Genomic DNA, 23,388 nt, shown 5'->3' on the forward strand with positions numbered 1-23,388 from the left:
AGCATTACCCCCACCTCCTCTCTAGATCTGATAGTTTGTTGCTGTGTCAAAATGTAATTCCTATCTCCTCACACTAGGCACATGAAATCTCGGGTCGAGATTTTGTTTTAGGGAGGTAGATTAGTAACACCCTCGGTGTTACACTGTATGGTTTTTGCTAAGACACTGCATGAGCATCAAACTTGTGTGTAAATGTGTGTAATATAGAGTATACATCGATATTCGAAACTTGGAACGTTCATTTGAAACAAGAAACAAATGTTACATTTCATGTCTCATTGTATTGTTTAGGGTTCTAAGTGAATTTTTATCAAACAAAAATGCTATAGAATGTTTATGCGAACTTTGATAAAGTTTGTAGTACGAACTTTGGGGGCAATGATAAAATATGTGTGGTCGGGGATGGGGTTCGCTAGCTAGTGTATCGGGTAACTTGAAAATCGCATTCGACGCGAAATCGTTAGGACTTAGCCGAAATTTCCCACGTCGGACAATGCGTTGACGAAGCTACGTTTGGCAATTTTTGTAGAATGATCGGGTTAAGGAGTGGCAAGTTGCTTTGGCTTAGTTTGATATAGGTACCCTCTTGAGTGTAGAATAGCTAGTTGGACTCTTGAATCATTTGGTTTGAGTTTTTGAACAACTTTAAAAAGCGTGCAAGTTATGGGTTGTGCAATACCTGCGCCTAGGGCGCAGTCACCGCACGGCTCTCGGCGCTGCTGCACCGGCCACCGTCGTGCCTACACGCGCACACCCACGCATGGGCTCTGCGCTACCGGCCAAGGTCTCCTACTGCCGTGCTCTGGCACACGGCACGCGCGCGTGCTGGGCCCGACCATGCCTGGCTGCTCTACCCTCCCCCTCCATCATGTCCGCTCGAGGCTATAGCTCGCTGTCACATCGCTCGCACTGCGCGTTGTCTGGCACTGCCGCTCTGCTACTGCTCCCGTTGACGTTTGGCTATGCTCATGTGTGGGGTTGCCCTGCTTGCCTCATTCTCACGCTTGCGCGCGAGGCCACGCCAAAGGCTCCCGTCACGTCGCCTAGAAGGTCACTGGCCGGTAGAGGCGCGCCAAAGCCTAACCAATGCCCTGGCCCCTTTCCGTGTACTGAGCACGTTTGGTGGTCGAGTGGAAGGATAGTGTCATGCCTAACTGGCCACTGTTGCAGTGGTACAAGGGAGGGGCGTCAATTTAAGTTTTGCCATCGCCGGCCACCATAAATCCGTAGGCGTCGCCCCTACAAATTGGCCTCGCATGCTGCACAACTTTACAATTAACCGTGCACGCTACGAGCTAGAGTAGTTAGCTTCTGATTGGAGTCGTCCCGACGTTTGTTTGGCCTATAGTGAGGTAAGGCGGGGTGTTCCCCTCGTGGCGGTCTGCCCTAGCCGTCGAAGTGGGCGCACGGCCAGGGCGTCGTGTGGTGCTTCGCTGTTTTAATTAGGTTGTGCATTGTGTAGTGATTGACTTGGTGATCGTGCTCATGCAGTGGTTCCACTGGTGGAGCCGTGGGTCACCAGGAACATCATCATCGTTCTCATCGAGAACCAGAGCGACCCCGCATACGTGGCCGGTTGCCTTGCCGTGCCGCGCGACCTCGTCCAAGCCATCCTATGTGTCACTGGTAAGGCCCTCCTACTCCTAGGGTAGCTGGGTGAGTCAATTGGGGCTGAGGTTCACCAGAGTGCGTGGCCACCACCGGCAGACGCCGTGTCGTCACTTTGTTCGTGGCCGGTCGGATTGGGAGAAGGATGGCCATATCTAGAACCTCTAGGGATTTATCGGTACTCTAGGGAAGGAGGCTTGGAGTAGTGGTAGAGCTAGGCTGGATGTTTAGCCAGCGTTGGCATCACCATGGCCAAACCCCGCCGTGGTGCATGACCGTGCCTCTGTATGCCACCAATCGTGATGCTAGATACCTCGTTCAACTGCGGTTGCGTCGAGGAGTGTCTCGGTGGCAAGTATTGCTACCGAGAGGGTCGGTGCTTGCCGGCGTTGGCTGAAAACACCACGGCCTCTGTTAAATCCGGCCAGGGGTGTTAGAACATAAATTTGAGACGAGATGGGGGGATAAATGCGAGTCATTTAGCTGGAATCCGGGGTTTCTTTTCATATTCGCCGGCGCGTGTGGGTCCTCCCTACCGTGGGCCATCAGCACTTTGGTTTGGGCCGAGCCGAAGAGTTGGGCCACGTGGTAGAATTCCTTTTTCAATTCTCCAACGAATTACCAACGTTTATTCAATATAATTTCTTGCTGAACTTTGATAAATTGTAGTAAATTGTGTAGTTGTCCAAAAATAGGGAAACCAAGTTTGTTAGGTTCACAAAAATACCATCTACTTGTTAGTGTAGTTAGATTACAATTAGCTGTAACAATGGTAGGTTCATAAATTCAAACTAAAGAGCTTAGTATTATGTAGATTAATAATTGTAGGAATTTTTGTGGTAAATTGGTGATAGCTATAGCTATGAAAATTTTACAGCAGGCTCACTAGATTATTATATACTTGTTGTAAATTTTGTAGCCCTAGAGTAAGTTGATAAATAGAGTAGTTATTATCCTTGCTTTATCATATATAGCGTAAATCAGCATTAGGAGTAAGAATACCTGTAGTTGCTCTAATAATGTATGCCATACTTCATTCTTGTTATTAGTAACAATAGATAATTTAGTACCTTGGTCGGTAGCACTAGCTTAGTAGTTAGATAGATGTACTTTTATTTTAAGAGTTGCTGTTGCTATATTACTAAGTATTGCATCATCATTTCGTGCATGTAGATCACGAGTTGGTAGAGTTCGTGCCTATCGACGAACATGAGTACGAGGAAGTGATTGAGGAGTACAAGGAGGAGATCCTCGTGCAGGAGGGAGCCCTAGAGCCTTTTAGTGTTAACCTTACTGACCCGTCACCTACCCAAGGCAAGCCTCGGTGCATAACCCCTATTTTATTATCACTGAATATATATATATATGATGTGCATTTATGTTATAGGCATTTTATGGAAACTACGTGCATATATATATCCACCCTTGAGTCCTACTAGTATAGGTCGAGTAGCTGCTATGCTTAGGATGATGGTAGCATGGGTAACATGTCGTTACTCACAAATAGGTGATAAATATGATCACTCATGATAAAATGGTGGAAAGGAAAAATGGTGATCGGGTAGGGATATGGTTTAGGTACTGGTGGGTGTAAGAGGTTGTGTCCTACGACCAACGGGGCGTAGCTTGGTTACACTTTTTCCCTGTTTGGTCGGTTAAGGACCGGTCATTGCAATGGACGTGAGGCAAGTCACAGATCTATTGTCCCGAGCACATACTTCGGTATGGGCGCAGGGAAGACTTGTTGCTCTCTTGTCATGGATCCGGCTCTTTCTGGACCGACTGATTGGAGGCAGAGATGGTGGAGGTCCTTGCACCGCACTAAGTCTGCGACTCAAGAGTGAGGGCTTGGGGGTCCAAGTTTGGACGGGGACCTGGACACCCAGGATAGGAGGGCAATGGGTTAGTCCTGCTTGTGCCTGGGGTACAAGCTGGGCATGTGTTTTCGGGGCACCCAACTGGACACATTGGTTCGCGAATCGCCGCCGAGTCGGTACGACTTTTCTTACCTCTAGCATCGTAGTAACAACTAAAAGTTGAAAGAAGAAGAAATGGAACTGATTGCTCAACTCTTGCTTGAAAGTAGAATAGGTGCTTATATAGACTGGCTAAATAATAACTTAATATGGCTGATATTAATGACATAAATAAGGACTCACAATTAGCATTGCTTTCTACAAAAAGAAAACTAGCAAACCATAAAGCTTATCATACTCCTTGGAGTCAGGAAGCTATCCCCACTAGTCGGATAAGTCTTGCGAGTACATTGTGTACTCAGGGTTTATTTACCCCTATTGCAGGTCTCACTTGAGGAGTACCTTTGTGTGGAGGATTCTTCTGGTGGGCACAGCCGGAACTCATTCTTTACCGCTAGTTGTTTATCTTAATTCTGCTGTTTATTATTCCGCACTCTGACATTTGGTAATGTAATAATGTACTTTTTAAGAACTTCTGATGTATGAAATGGACAAGTATTGTAACTCGCTCTCATTATTGGATCCTCGGAAAAAATGTGGATCTTTCGGGTTCTCCCTTGGGGTGTGCCCGATGGATACCGCCCGCTGTAGCTTGCTTTTGGGGTGCTTAGTGTCTGGTGGAAGGCGAGCACCTCCATAAGTGTGCTATTTTGGGCGGTTCTGCCACATTGTGGGTGCCTACAATCATCTTGTACCCGACGGTGTGGGGAACAAGACTTAGCAGCATATGCACACAATCTCTCTCTCTTGTAAGGCCATCCCCTTCATCTATAAAAGGGGATGCGCTCCCTCCAAAAGGAGGATGATCGATATGAGACAATCAACACACACTCGCATACTCAACGCACGTAGGAGCTCCTATCACTCTCGACCCTTCAGACCAGAGTCCAACCGGACCTCTTGCACCCCCCATCTTACTCCTACTCGTTTGTAACCCCACTACAAACTTCGAGCACCTTGGCTTAGGAATAAAGTCATCGACCGACTCAAACTGGACGTAGGGCACATTGCCTGAACCAGTATAAACCCTGTGTCATTGAGTGCTAGGCCACCTCTGATCACAACATACGATAAAACTACAAATATTTACTTGTTGGTCACTTTCTGCACCGATAGAACATTATTGTAATCTGCGGACACATGCCGACCCTCTTGTATCTTAAAAACAAATTCATAATTTTGTTTTGTTTGATTGAACTTGTTTTCTTCCCTCATTGTATGCGAAAAAGGGGCTCACATGTTCTGACCCTTCCGTTCGTTAAGACCATAGGGGCCGAGGTGTAAGAGGGAAACTTTGAACACATTGGTGAGCAAAGACACTGTAGCCGTTAGGGCGTAGGTTTTTTGCAGTCTAACTAGGCATGCTCAGTTATTCGTTTTCAAAAACCTTGCCACTAACCTTAATGTGGGAAAGAGGTCTAATGCAGCGACTGTTTCAAAAGAGGGTGTATTTATACCCTTATCAGCCCCCGAGTGAGATCCGACCCCTTGCCATTGCTGGGGTTGAATGCCACTAAAGATCGAGGAGAGGACAACGAAACTAGTTGGAGAAAGCATCTCTTGTATTTGCACATACCCCCTCCGTAGGATCTTAGCTATTGTTCTGCGACCATGCGTTCGGTCTCCTTGCAAGTCCAACTTTCCTCGAGTCCCCATGTGTAGCGGGGATTCGATCGAGGGTCGGCTCGCTTTTGTGATTGTCGCCCCGTCCACGGTTTCCATAACCAGAGGGGTTGAGTTGACATCACTTGCCTCGATGGCTCGAGTGACACGCTCAGTGAGCTCGCTAACGGGCATGTTTGAATGGAATCTGGTTCCGTCACTTGTGATGGGGTCAGCAAAGCCCTTGTGTGGCATTCCATTGCTCCTTAACCTACCTTCCAATAGATTCCCCCTCAATGGGGATTCTATGTGCTCGGCTAGAGGTAAGAATCGAACAAGAAGGTTGAGATGACCCTGTCTGCTTTTAGGTGGGATGTGCAAAGGCCACTGGGGCTCATCTGTGTTTTCCCCCTGGCTCTTTGTTCGACATGAGGCAGCCTCGGGCCATCCATGAGTTGGCCTTCGAACCTCAGTCTCTCGATCTAGGATCGGGTGGCTCGAGCCCCCGAGCCCCGCGGGGTCGGTAGGGGTCGGCCATGTTTCATGCATCACCCTGTCCTTGGTTTCTGCAACCGGAGGGGCTAAGCTAATGACACTTGCCTCGATGGCTCGAGTGTCGCGCTCGGTAAGCTCGCTAACGGGCATGTTCGAACAGAATCCGGTTCCGCCGCTTGTGACGGGGTCAGCAAAGCCCTCATGTGGCATTCCGTTGCTCCTTAACCTACCTTCCAACAGATTCCCCCTTAATGGGGATTCTATGGGCTCGGCTGGAGGTAAGGATTGAATGAGAAGGTTGAGATGACCTTGTCTGCTTCTCGGTGGGATGGACAAAGGCCGCTAGGGCTCATCTATGTTTTCCCCCCTAGCTCTTTGTTCAACGCGAGGCATCCTCGGGCCCCCTATGAGCCGGCCTTCGAACCTTAGTCTCTCGATCTAGGATCAGGCGGCTCGAGCCCTCGAGCCTCGTGGGGTCGGTAGGGGTCGATCGTGTTTCATGCGTCACCCCGTCCTCAGTTTCCGCAACTGAAGGGGCTGAGCTAATGACACTTGCCTCGATGGCTCGAGTGTCACGCTCGATGAGGTCGCTAACGGGCATGTTCGAGTGGAATACGGGTCCATCATCCGTTGACGTGGTCGGCAGAGCACTCATATGGCATCCCACTACTTCTTAACCCGCCTCCCGGCAGATGCCCAAGCTGTTCGATAGGCTCGGGTGGCCCATTGGCCTCCCCTTGATGGAGATTCTATGGGCTTAGCTTGAGGTTAGAATCAAATGAGAAAGGTCGAGATGTCCCTGTCCGCTTCTTAGTAGGGTCAGGCAAGGCCGCTGGGGCTCATCTCGGTTTTTCTCTCCTGGCTCTATTTGATGCGAGGTGGCCTCGAGCCCTTCGTGGGGGGGCCTTTGAACCTTGATCGGTTGCCACTCATATCGAATGAGACGACTACCGCTTCGTGACATGACGTGAAGCGTTGTGATGCGGCAATTGCATATGTGATGCTTGGATGTATGGGATGAATGTATGAATGAATGAATGAAAATGGATGAATGAATGATCATATAAAGAAAAAGTGGGGGTCAGTAATGTTACCTCGATGGCATGAGTGACGGGTTCTAGGAGCTCTTATCGGATATGTCCGTGCGGGGTCTAGGTTGATGTTCGCGATGGGGCTGGTGTAACCTGCACGAGCATCCTAGTCTTTCGTATCTGTCTCTCGGCAGTGGTCCGAACTGCTCGATCAACTTGGGCGACCTGACAGTCTCTCCTCGATGGAGATTCCACAAGTAGGCTCCTCCAAACCCTTCTAGAGAAGGTGGAGGCTAAATCTTGGAGTGCGGAGACAAAGACTCTGATCACGCTGGTGAGCAAAAACACCATAGTTATTGGGGCGTAGGGTCCTAGCGGTTCGATCAGTTTTACTCAAAGTTTGCAACCGCACATCGTGCCTCCAGTTTTTAAATGTAAGGAGGGGCCGGGCAAAGAGAATGTCTAGCGAATAGACACTCTTGCCAGCCCTCGAGCGATGTCCAACCCCCTGCCGTTGCTGGGGTTGGAGCCTCGGTAGCGAAATTAATACATAAAGTAAGGGTGCTTGTCTCTCGGTGGCAGTTTTGAGCCATTCGATCGACCTGGGCATCAGTTTTACCTCGATGGTAAGAGTGATGGGTTCGGAAAGCATCCACCAGATATGAGTGTAATCCTATCTGCTCCTTACCCATTTCTCGTCCATGGCCAAGCCATCCGATCGACTTGTGTTACCTGTTGGGACAAGATTTTCCTGTGGAAATAGAGGATGAGAACATCCTGCACAAGAATTTAGTTAGGCAGATGAGCCAAGCGACAAACTTGTGCAAAATGGAAAAGCTCTCAAATTTTGTTATAGCAACCAACTTTTTAGCTCTTCTCCCCCTCTTTTGTAAAAATGTTTAGTGCATTCTGACCCTTTCCATAGTTAAGGTCATAAAAGCTCGGAGTGTGGGTGAGCCAACTCTGATCATGCTAGTGAGCAAAAGCGCCGTATCCACTAGGGCATAGGTTTCTCGCAGTTCGACCATTTATACTCAGAGCTTGTTCCCGAAAACCTAGCTCCTAGGCATTAACATGAGAAAAGGGGGTAGGCATAGAGAATGTTTGCAGGATAAATATACTCATATCAGCCCTCGAGTGAAGCCCAACCCCTTGTGGCTACTGGGGTCAGATGTCATGAAGGATCAGGGAGTTTTGATAATGAAACTGATAAGAGAAAGCGTGCATTTATTAGGGGTAAAAGCGACAGAGCTGCTCGATGTTCTAGGCATTGGTGAAGACTTCGCTGTCGATGGTCTTGAGCTTGTAGGCACCTAGACAGAGCACCTCCACAACTATGTACGGTCCCTCCCATGGTGGGGAGAGTTTGTGGCGGTCCTTGTTGCTCTAACGAGGCAGAGGACTAGGTCCCCGACATTGAAGGCTCGACCCCGCACTCGTCGATTGTGGTATCATCACAGTGCCTGCTGATACTTGGCTAAGCGGAGGAGGGCAACATCATGCGCTTTGTCTAGCTGGTCCATGGTGTCCTCAAGGGATGCCTTGGCTCCTTGTTCGTCATACGCCCTGATCCTTGGCGCTCCATAGTTGAGGTCGGTTGGGAGGACAGCCTTGGAACCATAGACCATGGAGAAGGGTGTGTAGCCGGTGGCTTGACTGGGAGTTGTCCTCAAGCTCTAGAGTACCACGGGAAGCTCGATGACCCATCGTGCACCAAACTTGTTCAACCAGTTGAGGATCCTAGGCTTGAGGCCCTATAGGACCATGTCGTTTGTGCGCTCGACCTGTCTATTCATTCGGGGGTGCACGATGGCGGCCCAATCGACCTGGATGTGGTATTCATCACAAAATTGAAGGAACTTCTTTCCAATGAACTGTGTGCCATTGTTCATGATGATGGAGTTCGAGACTCCAGAATGATGTATGATGCCAAGGAAGAATAGCACGGCTTGCTCGAATTTGATCACGGAGATCGGTCGAGCTTCTATCCACTTTGTAAACTTGTCTATGGTGACAAGCAAGTGGGTGTAACCTCTAGGCGCCCTCTTGAGAGGTCCGACCAGATCAAGCTCCTAGACCACAAACGGCCACATGATGGGGATTGTCTAGAGCACTTGGGCCGATAGGTGAGTTTGCCAAGCATAGTATTGACACCCTTCATAGGTGCGCACGATCTACTCGGCGTCATCTACTGCAGTGGGCTAGTAGAAGCCTTGTCGGAATGCATTTCTGACTAGGGTTCTAGGCATGGCGTTGTGACTGCAGACCCCACTGTGGATATCACTCAGCAAACGCTTCCCCTGTTCGATGGGGATGCAGCATTGTAGGATCTCGGTGTGGCTTCGCTTGTAGAGTTTGTCGTCCATAAGGACAAAAGACTTGGCGCGGCGTACGAGCCATCGAGCCTCCGTCTTGTCCATCGGCAATGCATCATGAAGGAGATAGTCGAGGTAGAGCATCCTCTAGTCGACCAGAGGGTCGGGCTCTATCGCTGGGTCCTCTGCAAGCTCCATGACTTCGAGGCCGGATAGGGCCAATGGTTGGTCAGCCCCCGAGCCTAGATTGGGCGTCCGTCACTGGCTTGTTCCAACTCCTCATAGCGAACCGAGGGCTTGTGTCGGTCGCTGGCGAAGACACCCATTGGCACCGGCTCTTGGCCAGATGCCGCCTTCGTAGGCATGTCGGCTGCCTCATTAAGGCGCCTTGGGATGTGGTTGAGCTCGAGGCCATCAAACTTGTCCTCTAGCCGGCGGACTTCTCGGCAGTACATAGCCATCTTGGTGTCATGGTTGCTTGACTCCTTCATGACTTGGTCGACGACCAGCTGGGAATCTCCCCGAACATTGAGGCATCGGATGCCCAACTCGATGGCAATGCGTAGGCCATTGATGAGCGCCACATATTCGGCCAACTTGTTGGAGGAGGGGAAATGGTGGCGAGCCATGTACCTCATGCGTACCCCGAGGGAGACACGAAAACCAGCCCAACGTTGGCACCCTTCTTCATCAGTAATCCATCGAAGTACATTGTCCAGTACTCTTGATCGACGACTGCTGGTGGCATTTGTACCTCGGTCCATTCTACAACAAAATCAGCCAACACCTGAGACTTGATGGCTGTCCAGGAGGCATAAGAGATGCCCTGATCCATCAGCTCGAGTGCCCACTTCGCAGTTCTTCCCATGGCATCCTGATTTTGGATGATCTCACCAAGGGGGAAAGATACCATGACTGTCACCAGATGTGACTCGAAGTAGTGGCATAGCATCCTCTTGGCGATGAGGATGGCGTAGAGGAGCTTTTGGATTTGGGGGTAGCGGGTCTTAGAGTCGGCTAGGACCTCACTAACAAAGTACACGGGGCACTGTACTTTGAGGGCGTGCCCTTCTTCTTCTAGCTCTACTACTAGGGTGGCGCTAACCACTTGTGTGGTGGCCGCTATGTAGAGCAGAAGGGGTTCTCCATCGGTAGGAGGAACCAACATCGGGGCCTTTGTCAGAAGCTGCTTAACTGTGTCAAGTGCCTCCTAGGCCTTGGATGTCCATTCGAAGTGATCGGCCTTCTTTAGAAGCCGATAAAGGGGGAGACCTCATGCGCCGAGGTGCGAGATGAAGCAGCTAAGCACAGCGAGGCACCCTGTAACTCGCTATACCCCCTTTATGTTCTAAATTGGGCCCATCCTCGTGATGGCTGAAATTTTCTCTAGGTTGGCTTTGATGCCATGCTCGGAGACAATGAAGCCGAGCAGCATACCCCTCGGGACCCTGAAAATACACTTCTCGGGATTGAGCTTGATGTTGTTTGCTCGGAGTTTTGTGAAGGTCTACTCAAGATCAGCTACGAGGTGGTCAGCCCGTTTGGACTTGACCATGATGTCATCAACATAGGCCTCAACGGTCCACCCAATGAGGTCCCTAAAACATTTGAGCATGCAACGCCAGTATGTGGCCCTAGCATTCTTCAGACCGAATGGCATTGTGACATAGCAGAATGATCCGAAGGGGGTGATGAAAGATGTCGTGAACTTGTCAGACTCTTTCATCGCAATTTGATGGTACCCGGAGTAGCATCAAGGAAGCAGATGGTCTCGCACCTCGAGGTAGAGTCGACTATCTGTTCTATGTGTGGTAAAGGAAATGGATCCTTTGGGCACGCTTTGTTGAGACCTGTGTAGTCAACACACATCCTCCATTTCCCACTCTTCTTTCACACAAGAATGGGATTGGCTAACCATTCAGGGTGGTACACTTCCTTGATGAATCCGGCCACCAAAAGCTTTGCAATCTCCTCACCGATGGTCCTGTGTTTCCCCTCGTCGAAGCGACATAGGCGTTGTTTCACCAGTTTGGAGCCTAGGCGGATCTTCAAGGCATGCTCGGTGACTTCCCTCAGAATGCTCAGCATATCCAAGGGATTCCACACAAAGATGTCTCTATTGGCGTGGAGGAAGTCGACGAGCGTGCTTTCCTATTTGGAGGAGAGAGTGGTGCTAATGCGCACCACTTTGCCCTCAGAGCTGCTGAGGTCTATGGGGACCTCTTTGGAGCCCTCTACTGGCTCGAAGGACCTAGTCGATCTCTTGGGGTCGGGTGCTTCTTCGATGACCTCCTTCCAGAGGGCCGCGAGCTCTACGGAGGCGACGATCTCTGCGGCATGATCGCAACACTCGACTTCACACTCGTAGGCGCACTGAAAGGAGGTGCTGACGGTGATGACCCTACCTAGGCCCGACATCTTCAGCTTGAGGTAGGTGTAGTTAGGGATGACCTTGAATTTTGCGTAGCATGGCCGTCCCAGGATGGCGTGGTAGGTTCCATTGAACCCAACCACTTCGAAGGTGAGAGTCTCTGTCCTATAGTTGGACGGACCCCCGAAGGTGATGGGTAGATCGATCTGCCCAAGTGGCATGCCCTTCTTTCCAGGCACAATGCCGTGGAAAGGTGCTCTGGTCGGCCGAATGCATGCTCAATCGATGCCCATGGCATTGAGCATCTCGGCGTACATGATGTTGAGGCCGTTGCCTCCATCCATCGGTACCTTGGTGAGCCACTTTGTACCGATGATTGGGTCGACCACGAGCGGATATCTCCCTAGTTGCGGGATGCTCTCGGGGTGGTCAGTTCAGTTAAAGGTTATGGTGGACTCCGACCACCGGAGGAAGGTAGGCGTGGACGATTCAGTCATATAGACCTCGTGGCATGCGACCTTCTTGCGGTGCTTGGAGTCATAGGCCGCTGATCCTCCGAATATCATGAGGCAGCCTTCTGGCATTGGAAAGTCGCCCTCCTTCCCCTCGGCATCGTCCATGGTTGGGTCCAGATCCTTCCTGTGCTCCCCTTTGTTGGAGCCCTAGCACAAGAACCGCTTCATGAGGCTGCAGTCCTTGTACAGATGCTTGACGGGGAAGGTATGGTTCAGACATGGCCCCTCGAGCATCTTCTCGAAGTGGTTCGGAGTGCTCTCCATGGGCTTCCGACCACCCCTATGGTATGTGGCAGCCATGAGTGAGCCCTCATGATGCTACTTCTTCTTCTTTGAGGGATGATTGGAGGCGCCTTCACCGGCGTCCTTGTCCCACTTCACCTTGCCCTTGAGGCGGTCAAAGATCGCTCCAACCACTTCTTCATCCGAGGCATGGCTGGTGGTGATGTCGAGGAGTTCCTTGGTGGTTCATGGGCCCTTGCATCCCAGCTTGTGAACCAGGGACTCATAGGTGGTCCTAGACAAGAAAGCACCTATAATGTCGGCGTCGATGATGTTAGGTAGCTCGTTGAATTACCAAGAGAAACATCGTATGTACCCATGGAGGGTTTCACCGGCCTTCTGTCGGTAGTTCTTGAGGTCCCAGGGGTTCCCAGGGTGCTTGTATGTGCCCTGGAAGTTTCCCACAAAGTTCTCCTTTAGGTCCGCCCAACTTTGGATTCTGTTGGACGGAAGGTGTTCCAACCACGTTCGTGCTGAATTGGCCAAGAATAATGGAAGGTTGTGGATGATGAAATCGTCATTATCTGCACCATCGGCTTGGTAGGCAAGCCGATAATCCTTGAGCCATAGTCCGGGGTTCATTTCCCTAGAGTACTTTGGGATGTTGGTTGGTGGTCGGTACCTTGGTGGGAAGGTAGCGTTGAGGATATGTCGATTGAAGGCATGAGGCCTCGGTAGGTCGGGGCTCGGGCTCTAGTCCTCTCCACTGTCGTAACGCTCACCACGATGAGGGTGATAGCCATGGCTAGCTCCCTCTCTCGGTCATCGTAGATACGCCTGCGGGCGTCAAGGGTGTCACGTGCGTCATGGTTGCGATCTAGACACTGATTCACCAGGACTGCTGTTGTGGCACCTGGTGGACCGATGCGTCCCTACTAGGATGTTCTGAGGGCATGCACTGGCTGGCGTTGAGCTTGCGTTGCCGCACATTCGAGCAGTGTGTAACACCTCGGGTGTTAGCCTTGCATAACTTGACTTGCATAACATGAGCATGAGCATCAAGCATTCATAAATCATCATTTACAATTGAAACATCTGATCGAAACATATGAAACATTGCTTGTTATTTCGTGTTTCTTGTAACATATGCATATGATCATGTGCAAATAAATGCTAGTGTGTAATGTTGGTCACTATAAAACCTTAGCTACACTTAGATTAACAAAAGGAACCTTGTTCATGAAGGCCACATTTCATGATCAAGCACTTAAGCGATATTTCATGTGTTGACCTGAATAGCTATATGAGTGACTACTACATGAAATGCTTAAATGACCTTGCAAATTGTTTTAACATGCTTAGAGTATCATCATGAACAACTTTGGTATTTAGTGCTAGGGCTAGTTTGGTCATTTAGCCATGGTTTGAATGTGTATCATGATTTCAAAGTGACATGTTTGACTAAAGTTGAACTAGGTGTTAGGGACCTTGCATGGAGGAGTTCACTAAAGCAAAGTTGTAGTGTTTGACATAAGGAACAACTTTTATTTTTATGTCATGGACTGATTTAGCTTCTAACAGGCTTGAATTGGACTCACAAAAATCAGCTTTTCACTGTTTTCATCACTTAAGAAAAATTTTCTAAGTCTGGATCCCTGACAGCCTGACAAGCCCACCTTGAGCACGATTTTTCTTCGTTTCTGTTGCGAATCAGAGCTTACTCCCTTAATCAAAGTTGAAGCTGGTACATAGGGCTAGGATTTTTGTTAAGACGGTTTACGATTTGGAGCCATGGATTAGCCGTTGTATCAACGGGAAAACTCGTCGTCAGGCTCGGCCATCGCGCGACTGACAAACTGAATCGCGCGTTCAGTGGCCGACCGTTCACAGGCGCTGCCCGCCGCGTGGTGGCCGGTAATGGCCGCGCGCACCATCTGGAGGCCGCACGCCGGTGCTGGGCCCGCTCGTCAGGCATCGACGGCCAGCAAGCCACCAGGGACGCGCTTAAGTCGCCACTGAGCCGGCCTTTCACTCCCACTCGCCTACTCGTGCTCCTTTGCTCACTGCGCTTGCCATCGCCGTCGCAGCCGCTCCGTCGAGCTCGCCCGCACTCACCGCCACCCCAGCCTCCAATCGGCCGCACTCACAGCTCCGCCTCACCCTACTCCACCGTTCCCACCTTGCTGCGCCCACAGCCACGCCATTGGTAAGCCGTGCTTCGCTTTGCGCCACCGCGGGTGTGTCTCTGCCAGAGCTCCGCCATGGCCGTCGTCATGGCCACGCCGTGGTAGTCCACCATTCCGCGTGATAGTTGGTGCGCTAGGACCGCCGTAGTACACCGATGCTTGTCCGAGCCTGAGATCGAGCCCCGAGGTCGTCACCGGCGTTTGCCATTGTTCCGCCCCGCCGTGCCATCACAGCCGTCCGCCATGGTCGGCGGTGAAGTGCTTCGGTGCTCCTTCCATCCATGCGAAGGCCACCACCGGGTGCGGGTGATTGGGTAGACCACGTAGGTGTAGTCGCTACCGCCGGCGGGTTCACCGGCGACGAGCTAGGGCCGTGCCGCGTCGAACGCCACCGTCTCCCCTGTTTTCAGTCGATGACATGTGGGTCCAGCTGACCGGTGGGCCCCTGTTGCCAGTGACTGGGAGTAGAAAGCTAGTTCATTCCTTTTAGATTTAAACCCTAATTTCAAGTGTTTTGTTATTTTTGTATATTTAGTTTGGTAGCTCCAAAAATTACGAAATAAATTCTGTAGTGTTCCTTAGGAGGTGTAGTATTTAGTAAAAATATGTTCTTGGTTTCAACAGTAGAAATTTCTGGAGATTTAAATAGGGATTTCAAATGTGCTTTTGAATGCATTCAAATTTGTTTATTTTATATCTAGAGTTCCTGTGCTCCAAAAATTATGAAATTTTTGTGGTAAGCTAGTCTTAGCATACATGAGCTTGGATAAAAATTTGAGGACCAGTGCATGTGTAGATCTATAGTTATAGATTTTTCCTTTATAAATAGTTAATCCTTGCATGAATTTTTATAAATTAATTATGAGTCCAAAATTCCTGAAATTTGTTGGAGGTGATACTAGTACCATATGGATGTTAGGAAAAATAAGAAATCTGTTGCTTGACACTTTTCAATAAGATTTTCCATTTATGCTATTTCAAGCCTTGCTGCCTTATCATTTTTATATAGAATGTTCTACTTAGTAAAATGACATGAAATTTTTATAGTAGTCCTTTGATAGCATTGGTAAGGCTCTGTAAATTTTTGAGAATTTATTAAGCACATCTGATATATATTTATTATTTAACCTAGATATCTAAATAAAATAATAAAGGCAATTTAATAAATAGTTTGGGCTTCACCATTATATCATCTTAACTGTAATTGGTATGCTTACACTGTTGGTAGGTTCTAGTTTGTCAAATTGTGAATGATTACATAAAGTAGAAGTATTCTTACTTTATATTGCATGTTAAATCATTTCCGGACTGATTCTAGAGTGTGAGGAGTTACATGTTGAAACTGATGTAGACTGTAAAAATGGTTAATAACAAAGTTGTAGAAAATTTTATAAGCTTTCCAGAAAGTCCAGGATCACTGCTTTTGGATTTGTAGAACTCCTGTTATGAGTGAAACAAGTAGCTACTATTTGTGGCCTAGTCGATGCATTGTAGAAGTAGTTAAGTAGTAATCGAGAAGAGATATGCACCTACTCAAACAACATGATGCACTTGTTAACATATATGCATTCATAATACTTATACCCTACTCATGCATCTAGGATCGGAGGAAGAGATCACGTTGCTGGAATTCGAAGAAGCAGAGGAAGGGAACCCGCAGGAGGATCCGCAAGCCGCAGCTCCCGAAGGCGTGGAGCAGAACCCTGAAGAGCTTCCGGAGTGCCCTGACCATCGCCCTACTTCCTTTCTGCGAGGCAAGCCCCGGAGCATTATAAGTCTCCCAGTAATTTACAAATGGTTACTTACGTACTTATGATTGATGCATTAGGTTATAAGAGTTGAATGAAACCACTTGATGCATGTACAATCCTTGTCCAGATATTATCCCTTAACCGGTATAGGTCCAGGATCAAATATATATATGCTTAGCCATGCTTAGACCGGTAGAAGTCGGGTGATGTCCTGTCACCTGCGAGATATAGGTGGATATCGGAGCACGGTTGGCTATATCTGCTATCGTAGAACAGAACCATGAGGTAAAAGTAAATTGAGACCGGACGGGAGGTCGATAGAAAAGCAACAAGGCATGGAGGTCTTGGGTGTGGATCTATCCCCGTCTGTGTCGCTCAAGGACCGTACCGTTGTTGGAACTTCTGACAAGATTGAACGCATGCCTCTCACTTAGCTGGCCGGATAACTCGTTCCGACCGCGAAGCCGAGTAATTCAACTCAGGCCGGGAATCGTTCTGTTGTGCGCTCCTTCCGGGGAACGATCAGACTGAGCCCAAGGGCAGGCTTGGCCTGAGCATCCTGGCATCTGGTGTTCCAGATCGTGTGGCGCAGTACGAACCCGCGAAATGTGTACCGGAGTTGTACCAAAGGTGACCTAAGACTATCGTGGCTGGTAGATCTGGGTTTGTGTTAGGAATAAATTCCCAGCTGGTGAAAATCGATTCGAATCGCTGTCTCTCCCGGATAGTGAGAAACTTGGCTAGCTCCAACATCGTAGTAACTGTGTTATGAAACATGATGGTTCAGATGAATATGGAATTGCGATACCTGCTATGGTTACTATTGTATGATTCTAAATAATATACCACATGTTTGGCACAGGATAGTTGCTAATCTAGAAATGGATAGTTATAATTAACTTGATAAAGGAATCACAAGTGTACAAAGATTAATTGCCTTTTTCGCAAAAATGTTGTCAAGTTACGTCCACTTATACAGCCTTGCATAATCCTTGGAGTCATTTTATTTCTGGTTCATGACGGGTAAGTCTAGCTGAGTACCTTCTCGTACTCAGGGTTTATTTTCCCATTGTTGCAGATGGCACTATGTATCATGGTTATTGCAAGAGTTGCTTCTATCCCGCTGTGGATGAGGAGTAAGCCTTGGGCAAGCGTCCTTAGTAATTCCTATCTTTGCTTTTGTGGATCGTGATCTGGCATGGCACTGTATCAAACTACGTTGGAAACTTATCTTCGAACTTATTTGCTTCCGCTTTAGTTATCAAACTCGGTTTGTAATAACTTTCTATTCGTACTCTGATGATGAAAAGTATCTGTGAACTTTATGTAATATGTGACATGTATGTTGAATCCTGTACGATCTTGGTTGTTGTAAATCGTTTATCGAGACCAGTCGTGGTACTCGACGGACTACCGGGTTTATATGGGTTCAAGTATGACAGTGCAACCGCTTGCGGATTGCCATTATACTTGTATTCTTATAAATTGGTCGGTTCTGCGACACAGTGTGCGAATCTCGTGGTGGGCTTGGCGATCCTCGGGCGTCGCAGCCTCTAGAAGACCACGGAGCAAGGCCGTAGCAGCAGCGATGTTCTAGATCGCCCGGGCAAAGCGAGGGAGGGTTTCATTGTCTGTGATGATCCTCCGGTTCACGTCGCAGGCCATGGTGCGTGTGCGCCTACCATCTCCGTGGTGCTCGATCTCCCGATTGAGCTCCGTGTGTTCCTGCTCAAGCTAGAGTCGTGCTTCCTTGAGCTCTCAATGTCAGGCTTTTAGCTGCTGCACCGACATGTGTGGTGGGGCTATTGTCTCCCCCTTAGCCTCATCGCTGAGGTCATTCATTGGGGTTGCCTCCTCAGGAATGCTTTCGACATGTCCCTTGGGGGTACCTGTCATGAAGCATTCATGAGAGGGGTGATGGCTCCTCCTGCTAGAGTTAGAGCCAGAGGATGATTCTAGCTCCTCTACAAGAAGGTCATGGAAAGATTCCACAACATGCTCGATCACTCCCACAAACTCGATGTTCGTGGGAGATGGAATCATGTGTTGTGCCATAAGGTGGCTAATGGGCTCTGTGGCATTGCGGAGGCTGAACATGAGCACTACCGGGGCACTTTGAATGAGGCGTTCTGGCGAGCTGCGCCATGATGTTGGCGAACGAGAAGGTGAGGCAGCACAGGTCCTCCTGGGATGGCCTAGGTCCTAGGAAGATGCTGAGCTAGTGCTCAATCCTCCCTTAGTCAAAGTTGAGGGGCTAGCTACTTCTGGGGCAGTGGGCCTTCTGCGCACGTAGCCGTAGCTCTTCTAAGCACCTCGGTGATCGCATCGACGCCGGTGGGCTATAGGGGTTGAGCGACGATGGGTGCCCATGACATCTCTCCCTCCATCGTGATGATGAAGTCCAGGTCCCCGAAGCGCACATGTGCACCCGGGACCCAACTGATGCCGTGATTAGCCATCCATGGCCTGATTATGAACATTGGGACGCGCAAAATCCCCTACCTGGTGCACCAACTGTCGGTGTTTTGAGTAAACACCAATGAGTAAATTTGTATTATTGCACATCTGACCTGGATGGTGTGCTAAGAAGACACATGGTTTATACTGGTTCGGACAGAATGTCCCTACGTCTAGTTCATGGCTGCTGCTTGTGTTATTAGCACTGAAAAGTTTGTAGTAGGGGTTACAAATGGGTGAGAGAGGGACAGGTCCCAAGTCTCTGATGGAAAGGTTGAATGGGCGCTGAGAGCTTGGTTGCTGCTCAGCTACATGCTTGAGGTTCAAGACTAGTGGTTCTGTTGTGGTGTAGTGTGATATGCGATGCCGTGAATCGATGTCCCTTAGTGGGACGCCCTGCTTTCCCTTTTATAGGCCAAGGGAAAGCACATGTTACAAATCAAAGAAGATAGGGGAAGAGAAGCAGAGGGAGTCCTATAGGGTCACCAGCCTTTCTTTTCCTCCATGCTGGCCCGCTAATATGGCAGGTGGCCTCAGGGATAGCCCCACGCTGGGCGACTCTCCGCTGACACTACCACGCCCCGATGCTTGTCAGTGGGTTGTAATGTCCGCTCTGTCTCGGCGGATGGTGTGGTGATAGGGATAGCCCCACACCGGGCGCCTGTCCACCGACACTGCCATGCCTTGGCACTTATCAGCGAGTCATAATGTCCCGCTCTATCCTGACAGACGATGTGATGATCCAGCATGCTGGCTAGCGGTCATAAAGGGAGTGGGCAACATAGCGACCATGCGTCCATCACTATGGATGGGTCGTGCTGAGGCATGACTGCTCCCTGCACGGTGCTAGAGGTTTGACGTTAGGTCACACCCTCTAGCCCCTAGTGGTTGTCATGAGCTTCAATAAGGATCTGTGCCTGAGGGATCGGGAGAGGTAGAGTCAGCCCTCAGACGTTGAGCAAGGTGGAGCCAGCCCTTAGACGTCGGGCAAGGCAGAGCTAGCCCTTGGGGGTCGGACGAGGTGGAGCCAACCCTCAGGGGTTAAACGAGGCAGAGCCAACCCTCGGGGGTTAGACGAGGTGGAGCCAGCCCTCAAGGGTCGAACAAGATGGAGCCAGGCCTTAGGGGTCGGATGAGGCGGAGCCATCCCTTGAGGGTCGGATGATGCGGAGCTGACCCTCAAGGGTTGGGCAAGGTGGAGCCAGTCCTCTGACGTCGGGCAAGGTGGAGCCGGCCCTCAGACATCGAGTGGGGCAGAGCCAGCCCTTAGGGGTCAGATGAGGCGGAGTCAACCCACAGGGGTTGAACAAAGCAGAGCTAGCCCTCGGGGGTTGGATGAAGCTGAGCCGACCCTTGGGGGTTCGATAAGGCGGCGAGAGGTGTAGTCGCACTCTTGTCTATTCGAATGAATCACCATTGACGGTTATTAGCTCTTCCTCTTCAGGTACCCTAGTATTTGGTCCCTAACAGTAGCCCCCGAGCCCCTAGGTGATTTGGGTAGAATCACCTAGGGGATTTTTTGACTTGCCAGTGGGTGCGTGTAAGCGCACCTAGTGGGTATAGCCCTCGATCTCCTAGGTGAATTGGACAGAATCGCCTAGGGGTTTTTTTGACTTGCCAGTCGATGCACGTGAGCGCACCCGATGGGTGTAGCCCCCGAGCCCCTTGGTGATTCGAATAGAATCGCCTGGGGTGATTTGGACCCTTCGCGGGTATGGCTGTGAGATTTGGTGGTTCACTAACTAGATAGTTCGATTGGAGTCCCGGCATCCCATTCATGGGGATCCGGCAAGAGTTAGCCTAGCTGAGACTCGATCGTGGGCCAAGATTCCCGTGGCGTTCATGCGCATGGGTCTTGACCACTTGCAAGGCCCATTCCTTTCCTTCCCTTATCATAGGGGTGCTTGGAGTGGCTGTCGAACCCATTGATGGGCCAACCGTCGAACTCCTTGGCCCCGATGGGCCATTGAGGCATTTTTTGATCCGTATTCCTCTTACTCGTAATGAGTCCCGATCCCCCTAGGGAGGCGAAACATCTGGTGTGCGTTTTGAGAGAAAGGATAGTGATTGCGAGCGCATATCCCACGACGTGACATTGTGGCAGATCGTGGTAGGCATGGAGATCTAGGTGGACGATTGGTTTCCTCGCATCCGTCTCCCCTATAAAACCAAGGGGTTCACCCCCAGGGTTTCATACTTTGCCTCCTTGCCTTCGCATCTGCAGCCTCCACTACCAATCGCTTAAACTCCCCACATCCATGTCTTAGCTGTTGTCGAGTTTGTATCCACCTACGCCCATCTTCCAATGGAGCCGTGGTGCCACTCTGATATCACCCTCTAGATCATGGAGGGCCTTATCAGCCATAGTCTTCTTTACGCGTGGACCGCCGCTGAGTGGTGGCTGCCCAGAGAGGAGGACGTGCCGTCACCGCTCGATAGCTATGTTATCTCGTTCGCGTGCTTCCATGAGCGGGGGTTTGCCACCCCTGCCCACAAATTCCTTCGGGGACTGCTGCACTATGATAAGGTGGAGCTACAGCACCTCAATCCTAATGGAATCTAGCACATTGCGACATTCATCGTCCTGTGTGAGGGATTCCTGGGGATTAGTCCCCACTTAGACCTGTGGTTGTACTTTTTTGCCGTCACCCTCTAGAAGAAAAGGGAGAAGCAGCAGTTGAACACGCCGATGGGATGCGCTAGCATCCACCTCCGCAACAACTAGGTTGGCGAATACCCGGCAATGCATCTGTCAACCTCCAACAAGGGGTGGCACTCGCATTGGTTCTACCTCAAGAACGACGCTACCGCCCCCCTGCCAAAGTTCACTTGGCACCTCATCGAAGAGGTCTCAGACTCATGGAGGAAGTGGGGAGTCCTAGAGAAGGACAAGAAGAGGATCCAAGGCCACCTCACCTCCCTCCAAATCCTAAAGGAGAGGGGCCTGAAGGGGTCATGGATCATCGGCGCCTATGACATGAGGAGGGTGGCACTGTTGATAAGGCAGGCACTGCCACTGTACGCGATGGCGCCCAAGGCGTCATTTGATGAGACGGCACTCACCGAGGGAGCACTCTCCCCCTCTGAAGTAGTGCAGTGTATCAAGAAGGTGATGGAGCCTTTACAGCACGAGGATGGCGCTCTCCTTGAGTTCATGTATCCAGTGCTAGGGCACCCTCTAATGTGGCCGGAACCAGGGTACATCGTCTTTGGAAGTTTCCTTTCCTCATGCCTCTTCTTTAACTGAACTCTTGACCCCTTGATGTTGATATTGGGATGGGGCGACCAGCCAAGGAACCTCATCCTTATGGATCACCCTGCTCCACTGCCGAGGGATCCATCCGTGATGGCGGCGAATCGTGCCGAGGCTGAGTGGAAGAGGAAGGTGAAGGAGGACGAGAGGAAGAAGAAGCAGCAGAAGCTATGGGCACGGGAGCGAGGGGAGGACACTAACAACAATGATGACGTCAACAAGGAAGATGATGATGAGGTAGTTGATGACTTTGAGCTTGATAACCTAGAGAGCGAGGATACGCTGATAGGTACCCGCTCGTCCTTGTAGGCGTCAGGGCCCTTCCCATTTCATGCGGGGGAAGGCACGTCCGAGAGGCCAGTAGAGACGGGCCAGACTATCGGTCTGCCCCAGGAGCTAGCAGGGGCTGGCGGATCTGCCGTTGCGCTCGAGGTGACAATGGAGGAGGGTGGTTCTACTGCCGCGCCCCAAGAGCCAGCAGGGGCGGGCAGATCTGCCCCTAAGTCGGAGGTGCCAACAGAGGAGGTTGGGTCTGCTGCCATGCCCTGAGATGCAAGGGGAGTGAGCCCCTCTGCCCAGGAGCAGGGGGCGGGCTCAAAACGGCCCTGTCTAGGTGAGGTAGAGTAGGGGTCTAGGGGTTCACCCCCCGAAACATGTCTACCATCCAACAGCGCCGATGTAAGTCACTAGCTCCCCTGCTTTTTCTCTGTTTTCTCTATTTTCTTCGTGACTCATGCCTTTCATTTATGGTAGCATCTTGAGGTTGCGCGCGCAATCCTTTGGTGCTAGCACCATAGAAGAGCATCTCCCTTCGAATGAGGCGGCGGCCGTTGGCTGACATCGTACCCATCTCAGGCTAGAGCGGTGCCGATGTTGCTATGTCGCCGGTCGGCCAGGTGTCGCCCACGGAGGCGCCTATGCCTCCATCAGGACAGGCATACACAGAGGCTCGAGGGACACCCTTAGAGGTCGCTGACCAATTAGGAACAGAGGTGATACTGCTTCTGACGATGGGGCGGATGGAGCTTTCGACCGCGCTTGTGGCGCCGATCGCGGCAGGCGCGGCACCACCGGATGAGGCCCCACTGATGCAGGCAGAGGTGGTGGTGGATGTGATGGGTGGTCCATAGCCAGATGCTGTTGTGGTGGCGCCCAAGGCAGCAGTGCGACCCACACCCCCGTTGGCCCAAGCGACGGCGCCCGACATGGGCCGGATAGAGGGGTCCGTAGCTGAGGAGTCCCCAGGTGTCATGGTGGCTACCGAGGGGACCAGCGGGTAGTCATCTCTAGACCCAACGTTGGGAGGCAACCACTCGCCCGCACGGGGTGAGCCTCTACTCCGATGGATGAACCCGCAAGACCCGACGTCGACACTCTTCACCCTCGATGATGCTACTGAGAGCATGGAGTGGGAGAGTCTCGACAAGGGGATTGCGGCCGTGCTGGAAGCTTTGAACGATGACAGGGGTGCCCTACGTGATGTTGTAGTTCCCACTGGTTGGGTACGCACTTGATCTTGCCTCTCGCTCTCTTCTTCCTTCATGTATTTTTGTGTTATGATCATTATCTTTTTTCAGTCCCTCATCGCTCGCAGCCGGGAGAAATC

General features: G+C 50.6%; 2 protein-coding genes across 2 annotated transcripts; both read right to left on the minus strand.

Moving 5' to 3' along the window:
• Nucleotides 1–9,661: 9,661 nt before the first annotated feature.
• On the minus strand, nucleotides 9,662–10,195 carry LOC136503236 (uncharacterized). The gene has a single exon (XM_066498380.1). The coding sequence runs from the start codon at nucleotides 10,193–10,195 to the stop codon at nucleotides 9,662–9,664; it is 534 nt and encodes a 177-aa protein (XP_066354477.1).
• Nucleotides 10,196–11,178: 983 nt separating this feature from the next.
• On the minus strand, nucleotides 11,179–11,619 carry LOC136503238 (uncharacterized). The gene has a single exon (XM_066498381.1). It carries the CDS (start codon nucleotides 11,617–11,619, stop codon nucleotides 11,179–11,181), a length of 441 nt encoding a protein of 146 aa, XP_066354478.1.
• Between the last annotated feature and the right edge of the window lie 11,769 nt (nucleotides 11,620–23,388).

The sequence above is a fragment of the Miscanthus floridulus genome, chromosome 14, assembly GCF_019320115.1.
Source record: "Miscanthus floridulus cultivar M001 chromosome 14, ASM1932011v1, whole genome shotgun sequence".
In the NCBI taxonomy this organism is placed as follows: domain Eukaryota; kingdom Viridiplantae; phylum Streptophyta; class Magnoliopsida; order Poales; family Poaceae; genus Miscanthus; species Miscanthus floridulus.